At 49.5% G+C, this 14,002-nt stretch overlaps 1 protein-coding gene across 1 annotated transcript in view; it reads left to right on the top strand.

Moving 5' to 3' along the window:
- ADGRD2 (adhesion G protein-coupled receptor D2) overlaps positions 1-14,002 on the top strand; it is a 32,313-nt gene that overhangs the window by 15,326 nt on the left and 2,985 nt on the right. The window contains exons 20-25 of the mRNA XM_067309078.1: positions 1,341-1,461; positions 7,659-7,700; positions 7,912-7,965; positions 8,331-8,475; positions 9,075-9,133; positions 11,883-11,913. Of these exons, the coding sequence (XP_067165179.1) occupies positions 1,341-1,461; positions 7,659-7,700; positions 7,912-7,965; positions 8,331-8,475; positions 9,075-9,133; positions 11,883-11,913 (452 nt within the window). The remainder of the gene's footprint in view (positions 1-1,340; positions 1,462-7,658; positions 7,701-7,911; positions 7,966-8,330; positions 8,476-9,074; positions 9,134-11,882; positions 11,914-14,002) is intronic.

Raw genomic sequence — 14,002 nt, 5'->3', positions numbered from 1 at the left:
GTGTATGTGAGAATGCAGATGACACTGCAGAGTCCACTGCTTAGTGGTGTGGTCCTTTGGTAACATTGGACCTCAGTGCTGCTAAGCAGCTTGTTGGCAGAAACACAGGCATCCTATAAAACATAAACCTAGGCAAGTGAGGTGGCAGTTTAGGATGTTTCAAGAAATCTAGGGACATCGGGTACCCAATTTTCATGGATTTTTATTCAGAATTGGGCCATGGAAGTGGGTCATCTCCACTTCTCTGCAGAACGTACCAATTTGCAGTTCAAAAGGGTTGTGACTGAATGCATTTCACACACATCCCTTCCTTAGCACTTGTGTACGCCCCTCAGAAGGATGCCAGTTGTACAGAGTGCAAGGTTTTTTTAGCTATTTGCCATGATAAAAAGCATTTTCTATATGTGTTTGGGACTTGATGGTTTGAAAGTAGCCCTGATGGGGGTTATATAAATGGGGAAGGAGAGGCAGTGTGGACTTCTGTAATCAGTCAATATAGAGAGACCTCTTAAAAAAAAAAACATGCTGCTTGAATCATTATTTTATCATCCTCTGTGAATCTTTATTGTTGTTAGCTGGCGCCGGGCACCCCTGCTAGACACGCATTGTTCCCCTGTTTCATAAATAAGTTTTCCCAAACTTACAAAAGCACAAAGATAGGGCAGTGCTGGAGGGCAGGGTGACATTCACATGCTAATAAAACAAATACAGAAGCCCTTCTTGTAGCAGCAATTTGGGGAAGACTAGCTGTTTTCTCATGGCTAATGACGTCAAAGAGCTCCCTTCTTGCTAACTTTCAATGATAAATAAAGACCTGGGCTCGCATGCTGGGGGCTGGGAGATGAACTGTTTGTTTTCTCCCCTCTAGCTTAGCTAGGAGAGGAATTTATTCACAAAGAAATTCATTCCATAGCTACCATCGTTGGGTGCTTCTTGCTTGCCAAATCATCTGATAGGCGCTTGTAGGAGTAGAGCTGTCTCCAGCATGGAGACAAGGAAGGCTTTCTTCTAAACTGCAAAATACAGGCCGAAGGACTCAGAAACCTTTGGCGCCTTTTCCACTGCAGATCCACTCACCTGCCCTGTAACCAGGAGGAGGTCCCCCAGCAGCTCGCAGCAAGACCCTGGGCAGTGTTTGCAGAGCCAGGAAGGATGCTTGGCAGGCTGGAACGCTCTGCCAGAGCACACTGAGCTCCAGGACATGGGGCACCACAGAGACCCCCATGGAGAACTGGTGACTGGGAGGCAGACATCAGTGGGGTGCTGAGCCCTACCCTGGTGGAGACTGTTTTGGCTTTGAAATGTGCCCAAGTAACTCTCTGAGCTCCTTTTCTTGACAGGGCCACAGCCAAGCCCATCTTGGTGCTGCTGCCCGTGCTGGGGCTGACATGGGTGTGTGGAGTCCTTGTCCACCTCAGCATCATCTGGGCCTATGTCTTCATTGTGCTGAACTCCCTCCAGGTGAGTCCTCTACCATGTGGATCATCGCATCATGACCAAGCAGTTGTCTGCAATTTCTTGTGGCTTGCTTCAGTGTAGCCTACCTATCCTAATATTCAGGATTATTAGTCAGCTCCGGAGCCCAGCCCAGCTGTCCCAAGCTGTTGTGCTGTCTTTTGTGAGGAACTCAAGTTCATACTCCCAAGGTATGAAATACAGCCCTGGGCACCATGTTTATCTAATGCCCTTTCAGCACGCATCTCTGGAGTGTCTCATTGGTGTCACAGTTTTCCAGTTTAAGTCTTGTTTTTCATAGTTAGTTTTTCTGACATTAATGTGGCTTTGAAATGACAATTCTAAACTGATGTGGTTCTAGGGAACTTCCCTGGGGCTTTGATTTGGTCACTTACTAGATAGATAACTACTGGTAACTGTCCATTTTAACGAAGCTCTGAGGCTGACATTCTAGTTGCTGTTTTTATCGGTGAAATAGGTCTGATCCCTACTGGGTAGGGATGGGCCATGTGTGCCAGCATTGGTATCAGAATAGGGCTCTTTAGGGAAAGTTTCCCAAAGGTCACTTCCAGCCGTACTGTGTTTGGTTGCTACTTGAGTGATGTTTGTTCTAGGATGAGTGTTTTTCATGTGTTTTATGTTCAAGACATACTTAGAGGTTGCGACCTAAGAATGTGTAGGCAGAACCACCATCACTTTGCCTGTAGGTCAACTTTATCGCAGGGAGGCAAGAGAAGAATTACTAAGAATCAAGGAGTGAACATCTTTACCTCTAAAATCCATATTGTTTGAGGACATGCAGCTGATCCAGGGATGCTCACGTGTGCCCAATGAGAGCTGCACTAGTATCTGATGGGAATACAGGAGTGTTAGTGGAACAGGCTGAGATGTGGACTGGTGATCAGAACCATCCACTCAGAGTTTAGAAATGTGTGTGTGCTGTCTCGAGCTCTACCTCTGACTTCTGAGGCCTTGGCTGAGTCATGTCATTTCCTTCTGCCTCTTCATTCTGCCTCTGGCTACATTTTTAAGGCTATTTGCTTGTCTCAGTGGCTTCTGGGACCATGGCTGTAACTTCTGAATGCTACCATAGTTCAGTGTCATGGTTATTAGCATGGTGGTATTAACAGGGAATTGCTGTAGGACAGAAGGTAACTCCAGTGTGTAAAGCTATACTATTTGCTTCCAATCTTACTGGTTTCTTCAGAAGAGTTTAAAACTTTAACCAGTGTGTATATGGTTAAGAGAGCAAAGCAAATTATATTAGCTACAGCAGCCAGGCTCACTCCTGCATTGAGTTAGGGCTGGTCCCAGGACCCCGGGAGATCTGGAACTCAGGGACACATGGTGGCAAAAAGTCATTGGGACTTAGTGAAGATGCAAAACGTGTGCTTGTCACCTGTGATTCAAAGCATCCTCCTGGTTGTCAAAAACTTCCCAAACCTCGAGAAAAAGCAGCTGTAGATGGAGCTAGAGAAGCACTAAACACCACTATTCCTGACATCTGCAGGGGAGGGAATTGTCCCAAGGCAGACAGGGGAATTCTCTGCAGAGAGGTGCTGGCAGCAGGGAGCCAGCCAGAGGAGAACACGCCATGGACTTGGTCCAGCCCCGGTGTTAAGACCATGCCAGTACAAATAACATCTGGCTTTACCCATGCAGTCAGTCCTGTCCCTTTGCACTGGATATTCGTGGATGTATTTTACAGAGTTTCTTGCACAGCGCTTGAGGACAAATCTTACTCTAGGGATCCAAGGCAAGAGAGCAACTGGGTACTACCTTCCAAACCTTTGTGATCCAAAGAGTTCTCCACCCCATCTCCTTTTTCTCTTTGGATATAATAGGAAATGCTCCTGGCTGTAGCTTTTGGTTACGGAACAAGAAAGCCCGCAGCACTTCGCTCTGGCACACTTGGCAGGTGTCAGCCTAACATTGGCTCATCTTTTCAAGGGCTGAAATGCAGGCCATGTGCACAAGATGGGTGATTGCCCAAAGGCATGTTCTGCCTGTGGCTGGCGTTGGTCCAGTTGCAGGGTGCTGCTCAGGCACATCCGTCAGCTCTCCGATGGGGAAGTTCCAAGGCTAGGCAAGGGCTGCCTCTCCATGCCTCTGCTATTAAGGATGTCAGAAGGGTGGCAGGAGGCCTGTCCTAACTGTAATTCAATGTAGCATCAGTTCTCCTTGCCTCTTCATGCCGTGCTTAGGGTACTGCACAGGAGAGGAATCCAGGCTTTCTGCTATGAAGGGATGAGGTTAAGATGAACAAGGCTGAGAACAGCACCAGCATTGTTACTTTGACAGCAAAACCATTTCTCAGCTCGGGTGAACTCAATCAACATCAGCAGAGAGAAGCAGATCAGAGCACAACTTCCCAGTACTGTCCTGGCTGTTTTTCTGCTGCTGCAAGGTTTCTGCCTTGCATCAGTGTTTGGGCCGTAAAAACACAAACACGTATGTCACTGCACACCAGAGGGGTCCTGCTGAGGATCTCAGCCTTGGTTAGCTCTCTGGAGAGCCGCTTTGCAGTAGCACTCAGAGCTGCTTTTCTCTCTGCAACCTGGCACTGGTAAGAGAAGTCCCACGACTAGCTCCTCATTTCAGTGACTGCTAATATTTGTGATAATGTTCTGCTAAAGCTCAGCAGAGGAGCCCTGGCTATTGTGTGGACAAGCAGTAGAGAGTTTGCCTGTGAATATGCTGGGCTTGTTTGCCTTCTGCTCCTTGATTACTGAGTTCAGGTCAATGTGAAGATTAGGAGAGAAACTGTGATGCTGGTGGGAAGCTGTAGAGTTGAGAGAAAGCAGTGATAGAAACATCACATTTCAACTCCTTTGCTGGCTGGCCCATCAAGGGCGAACTTCGATAGGTCACCTTGGAATTTCCTTAAAGGCCAGCGTGCTTCTTTTTGTGGTAGTGTTATGTAGGAAAGTTTTGCTGCTGCAGTTGTTTGTTTGTTTGTTTGACTGCTTTCTGTTTATCTGCGGAAACTGAAGCCTGTCTTCAAGGTTACTCTGTGCGTCGACACCAAACATGACAACTCCTTCTCCTAGCCAGGCAGCACAAGAATTCAGCTGAGTGACTGAAAAGCAACGTCATGTGGTGCTGAGCTGGAGGTGGCTCCAATTGTTGACCTGTAGGTTAATTAGCAGTCAGCAACACCTTATCTAACTCATGATTTCAGAGGTAAGAGCACCAACATCTTGCCAAGTATTGAATGCTGGGTGAAGGTGCCTGTTGTTAAGAAAAAGTGTGTGTAAAACCTGCTGGCTTTATTTGAACCTGGAGAGGTGGAAGGATGGTCCCAAGGTTGGCTCAGGACAGGGATTTACGAAGCTACTCACTCTTCTCTAGTCCTGCCCATGTGCCCTTGGGATACCAAGTTGTCTTTGCTTATTACTGTTACCTTTATTAGCAGTGCTACAGCCAAGGCATAGCCAAGATTAAGCCCACCGTAATGAGCAAGTAGCCCTTGCCCTGCCAGGCTAAAAAGACGAGAAATACGTAAATTTATTGTAGGTCCTACCCAGCAACACTGCTGTTACCCCAGCACGTGATGTGTGACTGGAGGTGACCGGGACTCGTCCGAGAGCTCCTGGTCTGCCCAGCTCTGCTGCTTCAGCACCTCCATCCCTACAGTACAAACCACCCGTCGGTCTTGTCCAGAGAGGCCTTGCAGGGATTGGGCTTTGTTTGAAATCCCAGTGCAGCAGCTGCTGTCGCACGCACAAAAAAGTTATTTTTATTTACTTATAATGACTAATTGCCTTTGATTCAGCTATTGCCCACATGGTGCAGCAGGGTGCCGATGGAGCACAGGTGGTGCCCATGGTGTCCACAAAGCCACATCAGAGGCAGGAGGAGCCTACGGCTCCCCAGGCTCCCAGCGTGCAAGTGTGATCTGCCATGACTGCAGGGCTAAAGCCTGCCCTAACCATATCTTAAAAAGAAATCATGAAGGATCGTGCATGCTCCCCGCCAATGATGAACCAACTGTGCCTTAGCAAAGAGGTGGGAGAAGACGTGGCTTTTTGGCGTCACCGCTACGCGTAGTAGCCTGTGGGCTGTTGTTGCGACGAGGGGCCATGGCCCCCCACCTTTGGCCTGTTCTTTGCCACTTTGGCCACCTACCCAAGCTGTTGAGCCCGGTGAGGCTTCCCTTCCTGGGAAGAGAATTGTCCCTGCCACACCGGCCTCTCTTGCAATCGTGTTTCTCTGTTAACTTTCACACTTTAGAGATTTTGTTTCATTTTCCTCTCTGTGGTAGGGCCTCCAGCTGGATATTCTTATACTTGTTTTTCAAAGACCCTGAGGTATTTAAAATATCTCCCACTTGTACAACAGCCCCTGGGTCAGGCTTGGAGGTTTGCATAGTCTGGAATGGAGCGCAGGACGGTGCTTAGTAATTATACTCTAACGATGGCCGCTTGCTGACGAACGCGGGCTTGTGCCCTCGCTTCCCAGGCTGAGCGATGCCACTGAGCCCTTGCAGGGCCCTTTCGTGGCCTGTCAGGGGGAGCGGGGCTGGATCAGGGCTCAGCATCTCCAAAAATCCCCTTCTTGAATGGAGCAAGACCCGCCTGTGCCAGCAATACCCCAGGAGGCAGGATTTCCCCTCTGGTGAGCGGGGAGCAGGAGATGCGTCCCTCCGGGGTGGGGTGTGTGGAGTGCTGCAGGCCGCGGCACGGGAGCATCCCGCTCCCCCGGGCCTCGCCGCGGGCCACGGTCTGGCCTGGTGCCCGTCTGCCACCGAGCGCCTGTGCCACCGTGAGCAGGAGCTGCAGGAGCAGAGCATTGCCGGGGAAGAGGGCTCCGCTTTGCGCAGGCAGGAGCCGGCTCTTCCAGCGCCGCGGCTCTGCTTCCGCCCGCCTCTGCAGCTGGGCCTCCTCTTCCTTGCTCTCCTCCCTGCTGACCTCACTGCTCCCTCCCCCATCCCCACTTTTATACAGAATGATTATTTCAAGGAAGACCTGCCTTGGCAGCCCGACCAGAAATCTGGTCCGTAGGAGTGACCAGCATTGCTGTCTGAAGGACAGGTCATGGCACGGCGCCAGGCTATTGCTACCATTACGCCTGCCAAGAGTTCGCAGATGAAGAGCAAGGCTCATTGAAGACAAGATGGATTACTTTTCTTGCTGCAGCTGATTTATCTAGCAGCGATAACAAACACCCCACAGATATAACATAAATCTGGTGGGCCAGATAGAGCTGCCTTAAGGCCAAAATCGTTGGGCTGGAGCTGTAATTAGCCCCTGGCTCTGGCCTCCAGGTGGTGCTCACTGCGGCCGTGCCCGGAGTGCTTTCCATGAGTGCGTGCAGTGCACGCTGCCCAGCATTTAGCTGTGACCCAGCACTGGGTTGTGACAGAGCATTTAGCTGCTTGCTGGTGCTCAGTGTGCGTATGCAACGGCACTGGACTGGCAGAGAGAGGGCGGCAGAGCCGGCGCTGCCTGAGCCGTGGTGTGTCAGTGCGAAGGAGGAAGCTTTGCCCAGGTTTAGTCTGGGCAAAGCTTCTCGATCCATACCCCGGTAAATTTGGAGCGGAGGGTCCTGTTCAAACACTGTGGTCTGCCAGTATGTGGGACAGAGGAGCCAACCCTAGCATCCTGCTGCGTTTTGTCTGTGGGAGACTGGCCAAAGTCCCCTCCCCACCTTCTGCCAGAGTCAGCCTGCTCAGCGGGAGGGGAGGTCTGTTTCCCAGGTTTCAGCTCCCCTCTGTGATTAATTCCATAAAGTTTCTGTTTCTGAGGTCTGAAGGAGGAGTTTCTTGGGAGACTTTGCCTTCATGAAATAAGGGAAGTGTGGGAGAGCCTTAAGGTTCAAGGTGGGGGGAGCAGAGGGGCTGAATTTGGAGATGCTCGCTCTCTCTCCCTCGGCCGCGTTGAAGAGACACAGAGCAGCTTTTGCGTGAGCATCTCCCTGCCCAGCCTGTGCTACTGCCACAGTGAAATGAAGGGAGAGGAAAAGGAAGAGGGACTGGGGCAGGGAAATTCTGTTCTTTGGACTCTACACGAACGGCCTGGTCCCAAGTCTGATCTTAAGGAATGTCCTAGCCCAGCTGTCCCCTGTCTGTGCCTGGCCCAACATTTCTTCCCGTTAGCCCAGTCCTCACCCATTCTAGTGTCATCAGACTCATTTCCTCCTGTGCAAAGTAGCAGCAAGCAAGCCGTACATCTGTAACTCTTCCTGTGCTCTCTCCCTTTCAGGGCCTGTATATATTCCTGGTCTATGCAATCTATAACAGTGAGGTAAGAGATACCCCTGGCTGGGGTTTGGTCACTCTTAGAGCAACAGTTTATTAGTAATTAAGGGGATGACTGGGATTTTGGCAGATGGAACAGACAGCATAGTCCAGACTGTGCTACTGGGACAGCTATTACTTTTGCCCCATGACTTGCTGGAGGATTTCCTGCTCTTAGAGCTGCTATGGCCCCCTCTAATGTCCTTGCTCTGCTCCAGGTGAGGAATGCCATCCAAAGAATGAAGGACAAGAAGAAAGCGCTCTCATTCACAGTAAGTGCAAGGAAGCCCTGCTGCTCACCTTTGTTGATCACGTGCCCACTGATGAGAGGCCCTAGATATGTGCTTGGACTCTTTTGAGGGGTGGAATTGGAAATAAGGCTTATTTTTTCTCCCCAGTCATCTTATGCAGGGAGAGTGGCAGAGGCTGTGTGCCTTCTTTGCAGTCCTGCAGAAAAATGCAGTTAATCTACCCTGATTAGGCAGCAGCCTTCCCTACCAGGATAGGTTGGGAGTCAGACTCGGTGGCAGCAATGCAGATAAATTCAGTCCTTAAATTAGGACCTGGATTCACACTGTTCTGGGAAAGGCATGCGTTGCAGTTTTCCATGTCCTGCATCTCTTCCATGTCATTACAGAACTGCTCTCATCCCATCAACTACTTATCGAGTCCAAGAAACACAGCCTCCTGGGAGACAGGGAAACTGAGTCCTTCTACAGCCGAGAGTGCCTTGTCGAGTCCCGTGCAGAAAGAGCCCCCGGTGAAGAACATCACCAACAAAGGTAAAGAGGGTTGCCATTGCTGCTGGCCCAGTCTGTGTGAGGAGACCACAATAAAATGATACTCCCAAGGGTTTGAATTTTAATGTACACTCATTTGGCACTATGTTGAGCCTGTTTGCACACTGTGGAGGATACAAGTCAATGGCTGTGTGAGCACTTTGGGGTAGGTGCCCCAAATACAGCCCAGAGGGTGAAGAAATCCCAGTGAGGGCAGGCAGCATGTTCACATGGATCGTGGAGGGATCAGGCTCATTCCTGCAGGCTGGCTGAGCGTGGGCAAGGGATTCTCCTACCTGTATTATGCAGCATTGCATTCTCTTGAGGCAACAATTTGTATTTGTATCTTAAAATGAATTTTCTGGATAAGGGGAAACAGAGGTGGCAGTAGGAAATAAGTTATTAAGCTTCAGGGGAAAAAAGGTATTACATGCTCCAAACAGTTTATGGATGCAATGATTTACTTGGAATTGTGCAGATAACCTGGTTGGTCCCTTTGATTCAGTGGGAGATACTTAGAGGACACAAAACACAGAGTTCTTGGAAAACGTGAATGTTTCTACTCCCTAGCTTCCATGCTCATTGTGCTGCTTCTCCCCTAGGAAACTTTGGAGCCAAAATTCCCATGGGGATTTCATCAATTATGTCACCAGAGAGACCGGTATGTAATGTTTTGTGTTATTTTTTTCCACCTTAACCCATATATACAGTATAATATTTAAGCAGAAATGGTGTGTAATGGTTCCAGCAAAGGGCTGGGACTCTGGACACCTGGTAGTGTTACCAGCTCTGGCACAAACGCAGTGTTTTATGTTAGGCAAATCATAGCAGCTGACTCATCCATCCTGTTTGCAGACTGAGGATAACAATAAATGCCTCTGTCCCAGGATGTTACAGAAGTTGCTCAGTGTTTGTAATGGACTGAGAGAGAGTCTGTTAGCACAGCATATATGTGCTCTTCTTGAGGAGCACTCCAGACACACAGCCTCTCTGGATTGAAAAGAAAAAGGTTTTGATACAAGTCCTGCGCACACTGATTTATTAAAATATATACTTCTTATTAGCAGTGTGTTAATTTATTTAAATCATTTGAGATTCATGGTTTTGATGCCCATAATTGTCGTTCCTGGTAATCAGATGCGACATTAGTATTTATTGTCTCCTGTAGGAACATAAGGAGAGCAAGGGGGGTGGCAAGGAGTAGCTCCTTGCCAGTGACCCCTGCTTGGCTCTGGCAAGGTGGCAGGGGCTTGGGTCAGGAGTCTGTTGCCTGACATCTCAGGCTGGCGTGGGCCAGGGGCAGGCAGCAGAGGGTAAGAAGAGATTGCATGATCTGGGGACAGAGCAGGAGGAAGTCCCCAAACTGGCCAAATTCCAAGGAGAGAGCTCACCTCTGAGCTGCTGTGGGGAAACAGCCCTGCTGCAGCTTCACTCCCAGCTGCACTGGAGGCTTGTAGCTTCGCTCCGGGAGGGGAGTGTATTTGGAGGGCGATTTATAGCGGGGGATATAAATGAACAGAAAGAGATAGTGAATTTGAGTAAGTAAAGCACCAAACAGAGGGTGGTAGAGGTCAAGGCTAGAAACTACCCCCAGGGACAGCAAATTAAAAAAGGGCAGCAGGGGCTTGTCTGTTCGTGTAGCCGAGTTACATCCGTGCAGGGAGGGCAGGCCCTGTATTGTTCTGCCGGCTGTTTCGCTCCCCCTGCAGAAGTGAATGAGATGTAAAGCTCGGCAAGACATGGCCTAAAGTGGGGAACAATTTAAATTTGACTACTCTGATACCACTTCCATCTCCCACTATTGAAATGATCATCAGCCTTGTGCACTTGACATACAAGTGCTGTAATTTTCTCAGAATAAAATCTAACACTGCTTTCATATGAGGCTCTCACTGAAGGATCTCTCTCTCCCTCTCTAATATTTATCCTTTGAAAACCTGTGTCACATAGACAGCTCTTATTTATCTAATAGATAATACTTCTGTAGCTGGCATATCGTTCTGAAGCCACTCAGTAAAATCCATATTTTCATTTCTCGTTATTTATGTTGTGGTTAATGCTGTTCCTCCCCTTGTGCTAAGCACCTACCAGGATTCATAGGCGATGCTTTTCTCAGCCAGCCAGGTGCTTGCTGTGTAAACTGGGACCAGGGCTAAGCTACCTGGCACAAAATACGAGACGTAGGCTAAAGAGATTAGCCCGGAGGCCTGCGTTTTCTAATGCAGGGAGCATTAACATAGGAGGCAGCAGATTTCCTAAATGCCAAGGCCATGGCATTTCCTAGCAGGCAAAGATAGAAACAGCTTTCCTCCATGTGAGGGTCACCCAGGACTTCTCGGTGTCTTTGCTACTTAACCATTTCATTTAGAATGGATTTGTTTCCTTTCTAACTAATGTGTATTCAACAACCTTCAAAAGGCAAGGCTGATCCCAGTGACTCTCTGTGGGGGAGAGGAAGAGCAAGGTACCTTTTTCCCCATGGAGACTTGTGGCTTCAGCAGTGCAGCCCTTGCAGGTTGTCCCCTCACACGCGTGTGAGCCCTGCCGTGGGGAGCAGTCCTGGGCTGCTGGGGCTTTCGGTCTGAACCCGAGCTCTGCGCTCAGGAGGCAGGCAGTGTGTTTGTGCACTGGATGACACTACTCTCGGCTGGAGAGAGACTGCTTTCTCTGCTCTTCAGTTATATAAGTCAGTGCTGTTTTTCCTGCTCCCTGACTAAATGAGTCATGTAACTCGCTGGCGGAGCTGAGAATTAAGACCGTCACTGGCAGCTGCACAATAGTTTGGACGAAGAGAAGATGCTACTTAAAAATGTTTGAAAACACTTAAAATGACAAAACGCTGACAGAGTGAAGATGCAAACACAGGCATGATGTTCTTTGTGTTTCAGCTTTTTAAAATGTCTTTTAGTGATATTTATTGCTCTTGGGTTGGGAACAGGAATTTCACACCTCACAGCGTTAACTATCACTTAAGCACATGGTGCAGGCTAATGTGCAGTCTTTCCACCACAACATGGGGGAGGAAGTTCACTCTACTGTTTTCCTGAATTTTCCTGTGGTCTCCAGCATGATATTCAGCCTGCTGGGTCATCCCAGGCCTGGAGGGGGGAGTCCCAGGAGAGTGTGCGCTGAGTGCAGCTGCAGCTCACTGCTGGGGCGCTGTCTCTGGATACTCCTCCTGAGAGGCACAGCTTTTCCCAGGGAAAGTCTCCAAAGTACCACATCTCTCTGGGACACGGATGCAGACTTTGGTTCCCTGCCTTTACAGTAGCTCAGTTGGAGGGAGAGTTTAGTGAGGCAGCTCAGTGCCAGGAAGAGCCCTGCTCGGCCCTGGGGAGCATGACTGGGGGCTCTGGCAGTGAGGCAAACAGACCTGTGCTTCTATTAACAGATGTTCTCCTCTCTTTCAGGCTGTAGAGCTGACAGCATTCAAATCCTCAGGTAACATTTGCCTATGCTATTTTCCTTCGTTTTTGGTACTGCTGATACTGGCTTCTCTGGGTTGCATCAAGGGGTGCTGATTGGAGGGTGGAGGGCAAGTGATTTTTTTTCCCCCCCTCAGATTTTAGAAAGTTTTTTTTTATTATTATTTTTTTTTTGTTTCCAAAATGCCCTGGTGGCTGCAGTCCTAGCAAGACTGTTGAGATGCATGTGTCCCCCTGAATATGGTGCTGCAGCAGATGAGGAGGAGGAAGGGGTGTATGAAGCCCTGGCGACATAGCCCATGCTGCAGTACCCGTGGCTCAGCCCAGGGCGGTAACTTGAGCACCCGCAGAGCTCAGCTGAGGGTGCCTGCCTCGCAACACCTACCTGGCTTCTCCCAGGGTCTCTGCACCTTTCTTGCTGCCTCTCCCTGTCTGCAGTTCACTGCACGCCGGCTCCTGGGGCTGCTTTCTGAAAGTGAAACTGCAGGTTGCAGACTTTTGAAAGCAGCAGTAGATGCAGTAGGTGCCTGCAGGTGCCTAATGTCTGAGCTCTCTGGCCTGCTAAACCTCAGCATGACTGCCCATCCTTCAGGGAGCAGCACACTGCTGCTTGGCAAGATCCAGGCAGTTTGCCGTGGTGGCAGCAGCTCTTTGCAGAGACTTGCTGCCACAGGGTAGTTTGAAACAGCAGCAGCTGAAGAAGCATGGAAGCATGTTAGAGGTGACTTGCTCCCACAGGAGGAAAGCTAGGGACAGTGGGGTGTTCAGGCAGGGCTGTGTTTATGATCTTAAAAGCAGCCTTTAGTTGCTTCTGTTTCAGGTTTCTGGAAAGGTCGGTGTTGCGGTAGAGGTGGGTAGAATTCAAAAGGGAAAACCCTCCGAAGCTCCAGACCTCCGCTCTGCTGCGGTGTTAGGGTGAGGCTGGCCAGCATCAGCCCCCTGCTGCCTCCCAGACTTTCCTGCCCAGCTTTGGGCAAGTCATCAGCTCCTCTATGTATGGATGTAGCATATTTAGGGGGATGTGCTTGTTAACACCTCCCCATTCGGTGCCTAAGCAGGGCATGCTTAAACTGTTTTCAAGACAGTGCCATACAGAAGCATTACAGGTTTCCTCCACGCAGTGGACACATGAGCAAGATGGAAACAGTGGCATCCAGGAGTGAATGTGATGCAACATTTCAGGCGTAGGAGTGGGGTCACGTATTCAGCAAGATGTACACTGAGCCCATGCATTTGTGTACCACACATGCACTCACCCTTACCTGCTCCTGCCTGTTTTAAACTAGCCACATCTGTGATTCAGCTACAGCTATGTAAAGATGTGGGTTGTTTAGCTGTTTTCTCATGCAAGTCCTCAGTATATTTTTAAAAAACAGCAATGTGCATGCTGAGAAGAAGGGCACCCTCAAAGCAAAGCATCTCTCTGAATTTTGCAGTCAGTTTAGGAGAACCCTCTAGGCTTACAGAAGGAAAGCCAGAATTAGGCCCAGGCATCTTGACCTGCAGGTTTGTGTTTAGTGCCTCCCCTCTCTCTAGGTTAAACGCACACAGGCTGACACACAAAAGCCGTGGAAGACCCTGTGCAGCACAGTGCTGCTGTGTGTGCGGCCACCCTCTCCGCTCACGACAAGAGCGGCTGTTCTCGTGCCCTGGGGTGACTGAGCCGTGTGGTTTGGCGGTCCTTCAGCTTGAGGGTGAATGAGATCTCCTTGAACCAGAAGAGCACTCCTCTACACACTTGTGTGCATCCAAGCCAGCGTGCAGCATGCGGCTGGTGGACTGCTGCACTGTGCTGCTCCAAGGCTCAAAGTCAAGTGCTTCCAGCCTTTTTTTATATTTAAAAAAAAAAAAAAAAAAAAAGGCAGCAATGCCCAGCTGTAGTAATGGCCTGGAAGACTTCAGGGCAGCTCAGCATTGCACAGGCTCCTGTCTTCACAGGTTGTTCAATAAATCAAAATGTTCTGTAGCTCCTACGGATAACAGCTGTCACGAAAAGCACGTTATCAACCTGTGCGTGTACGTGAGGAGTGCACATGGAGCCGGGCACGCTTGGCATCCCATGCAGCAAGCAGCAGCCCCATTGGTGGCAGCTGTTGCTTTCCCGA

The sequence above is a fragment of the Apteryx mantelli genome, chromosome 21 (assembly GCF_036417845.1).
Source record: "Apteryx mantelli isolate bAptMan1 chromosome 21, bAptMan1.hap1, whole genome shotgun sequence".
NCBI classification, from domain to species: Eukaryota; Metazoa; Chordata; class Aves; order Apterygiformes; family Apterygidae; genus Apteryx; species Apteryx mantelli.
This window is presented reverse-complemented; position numbering and strand designations above follow the sequence as displayed.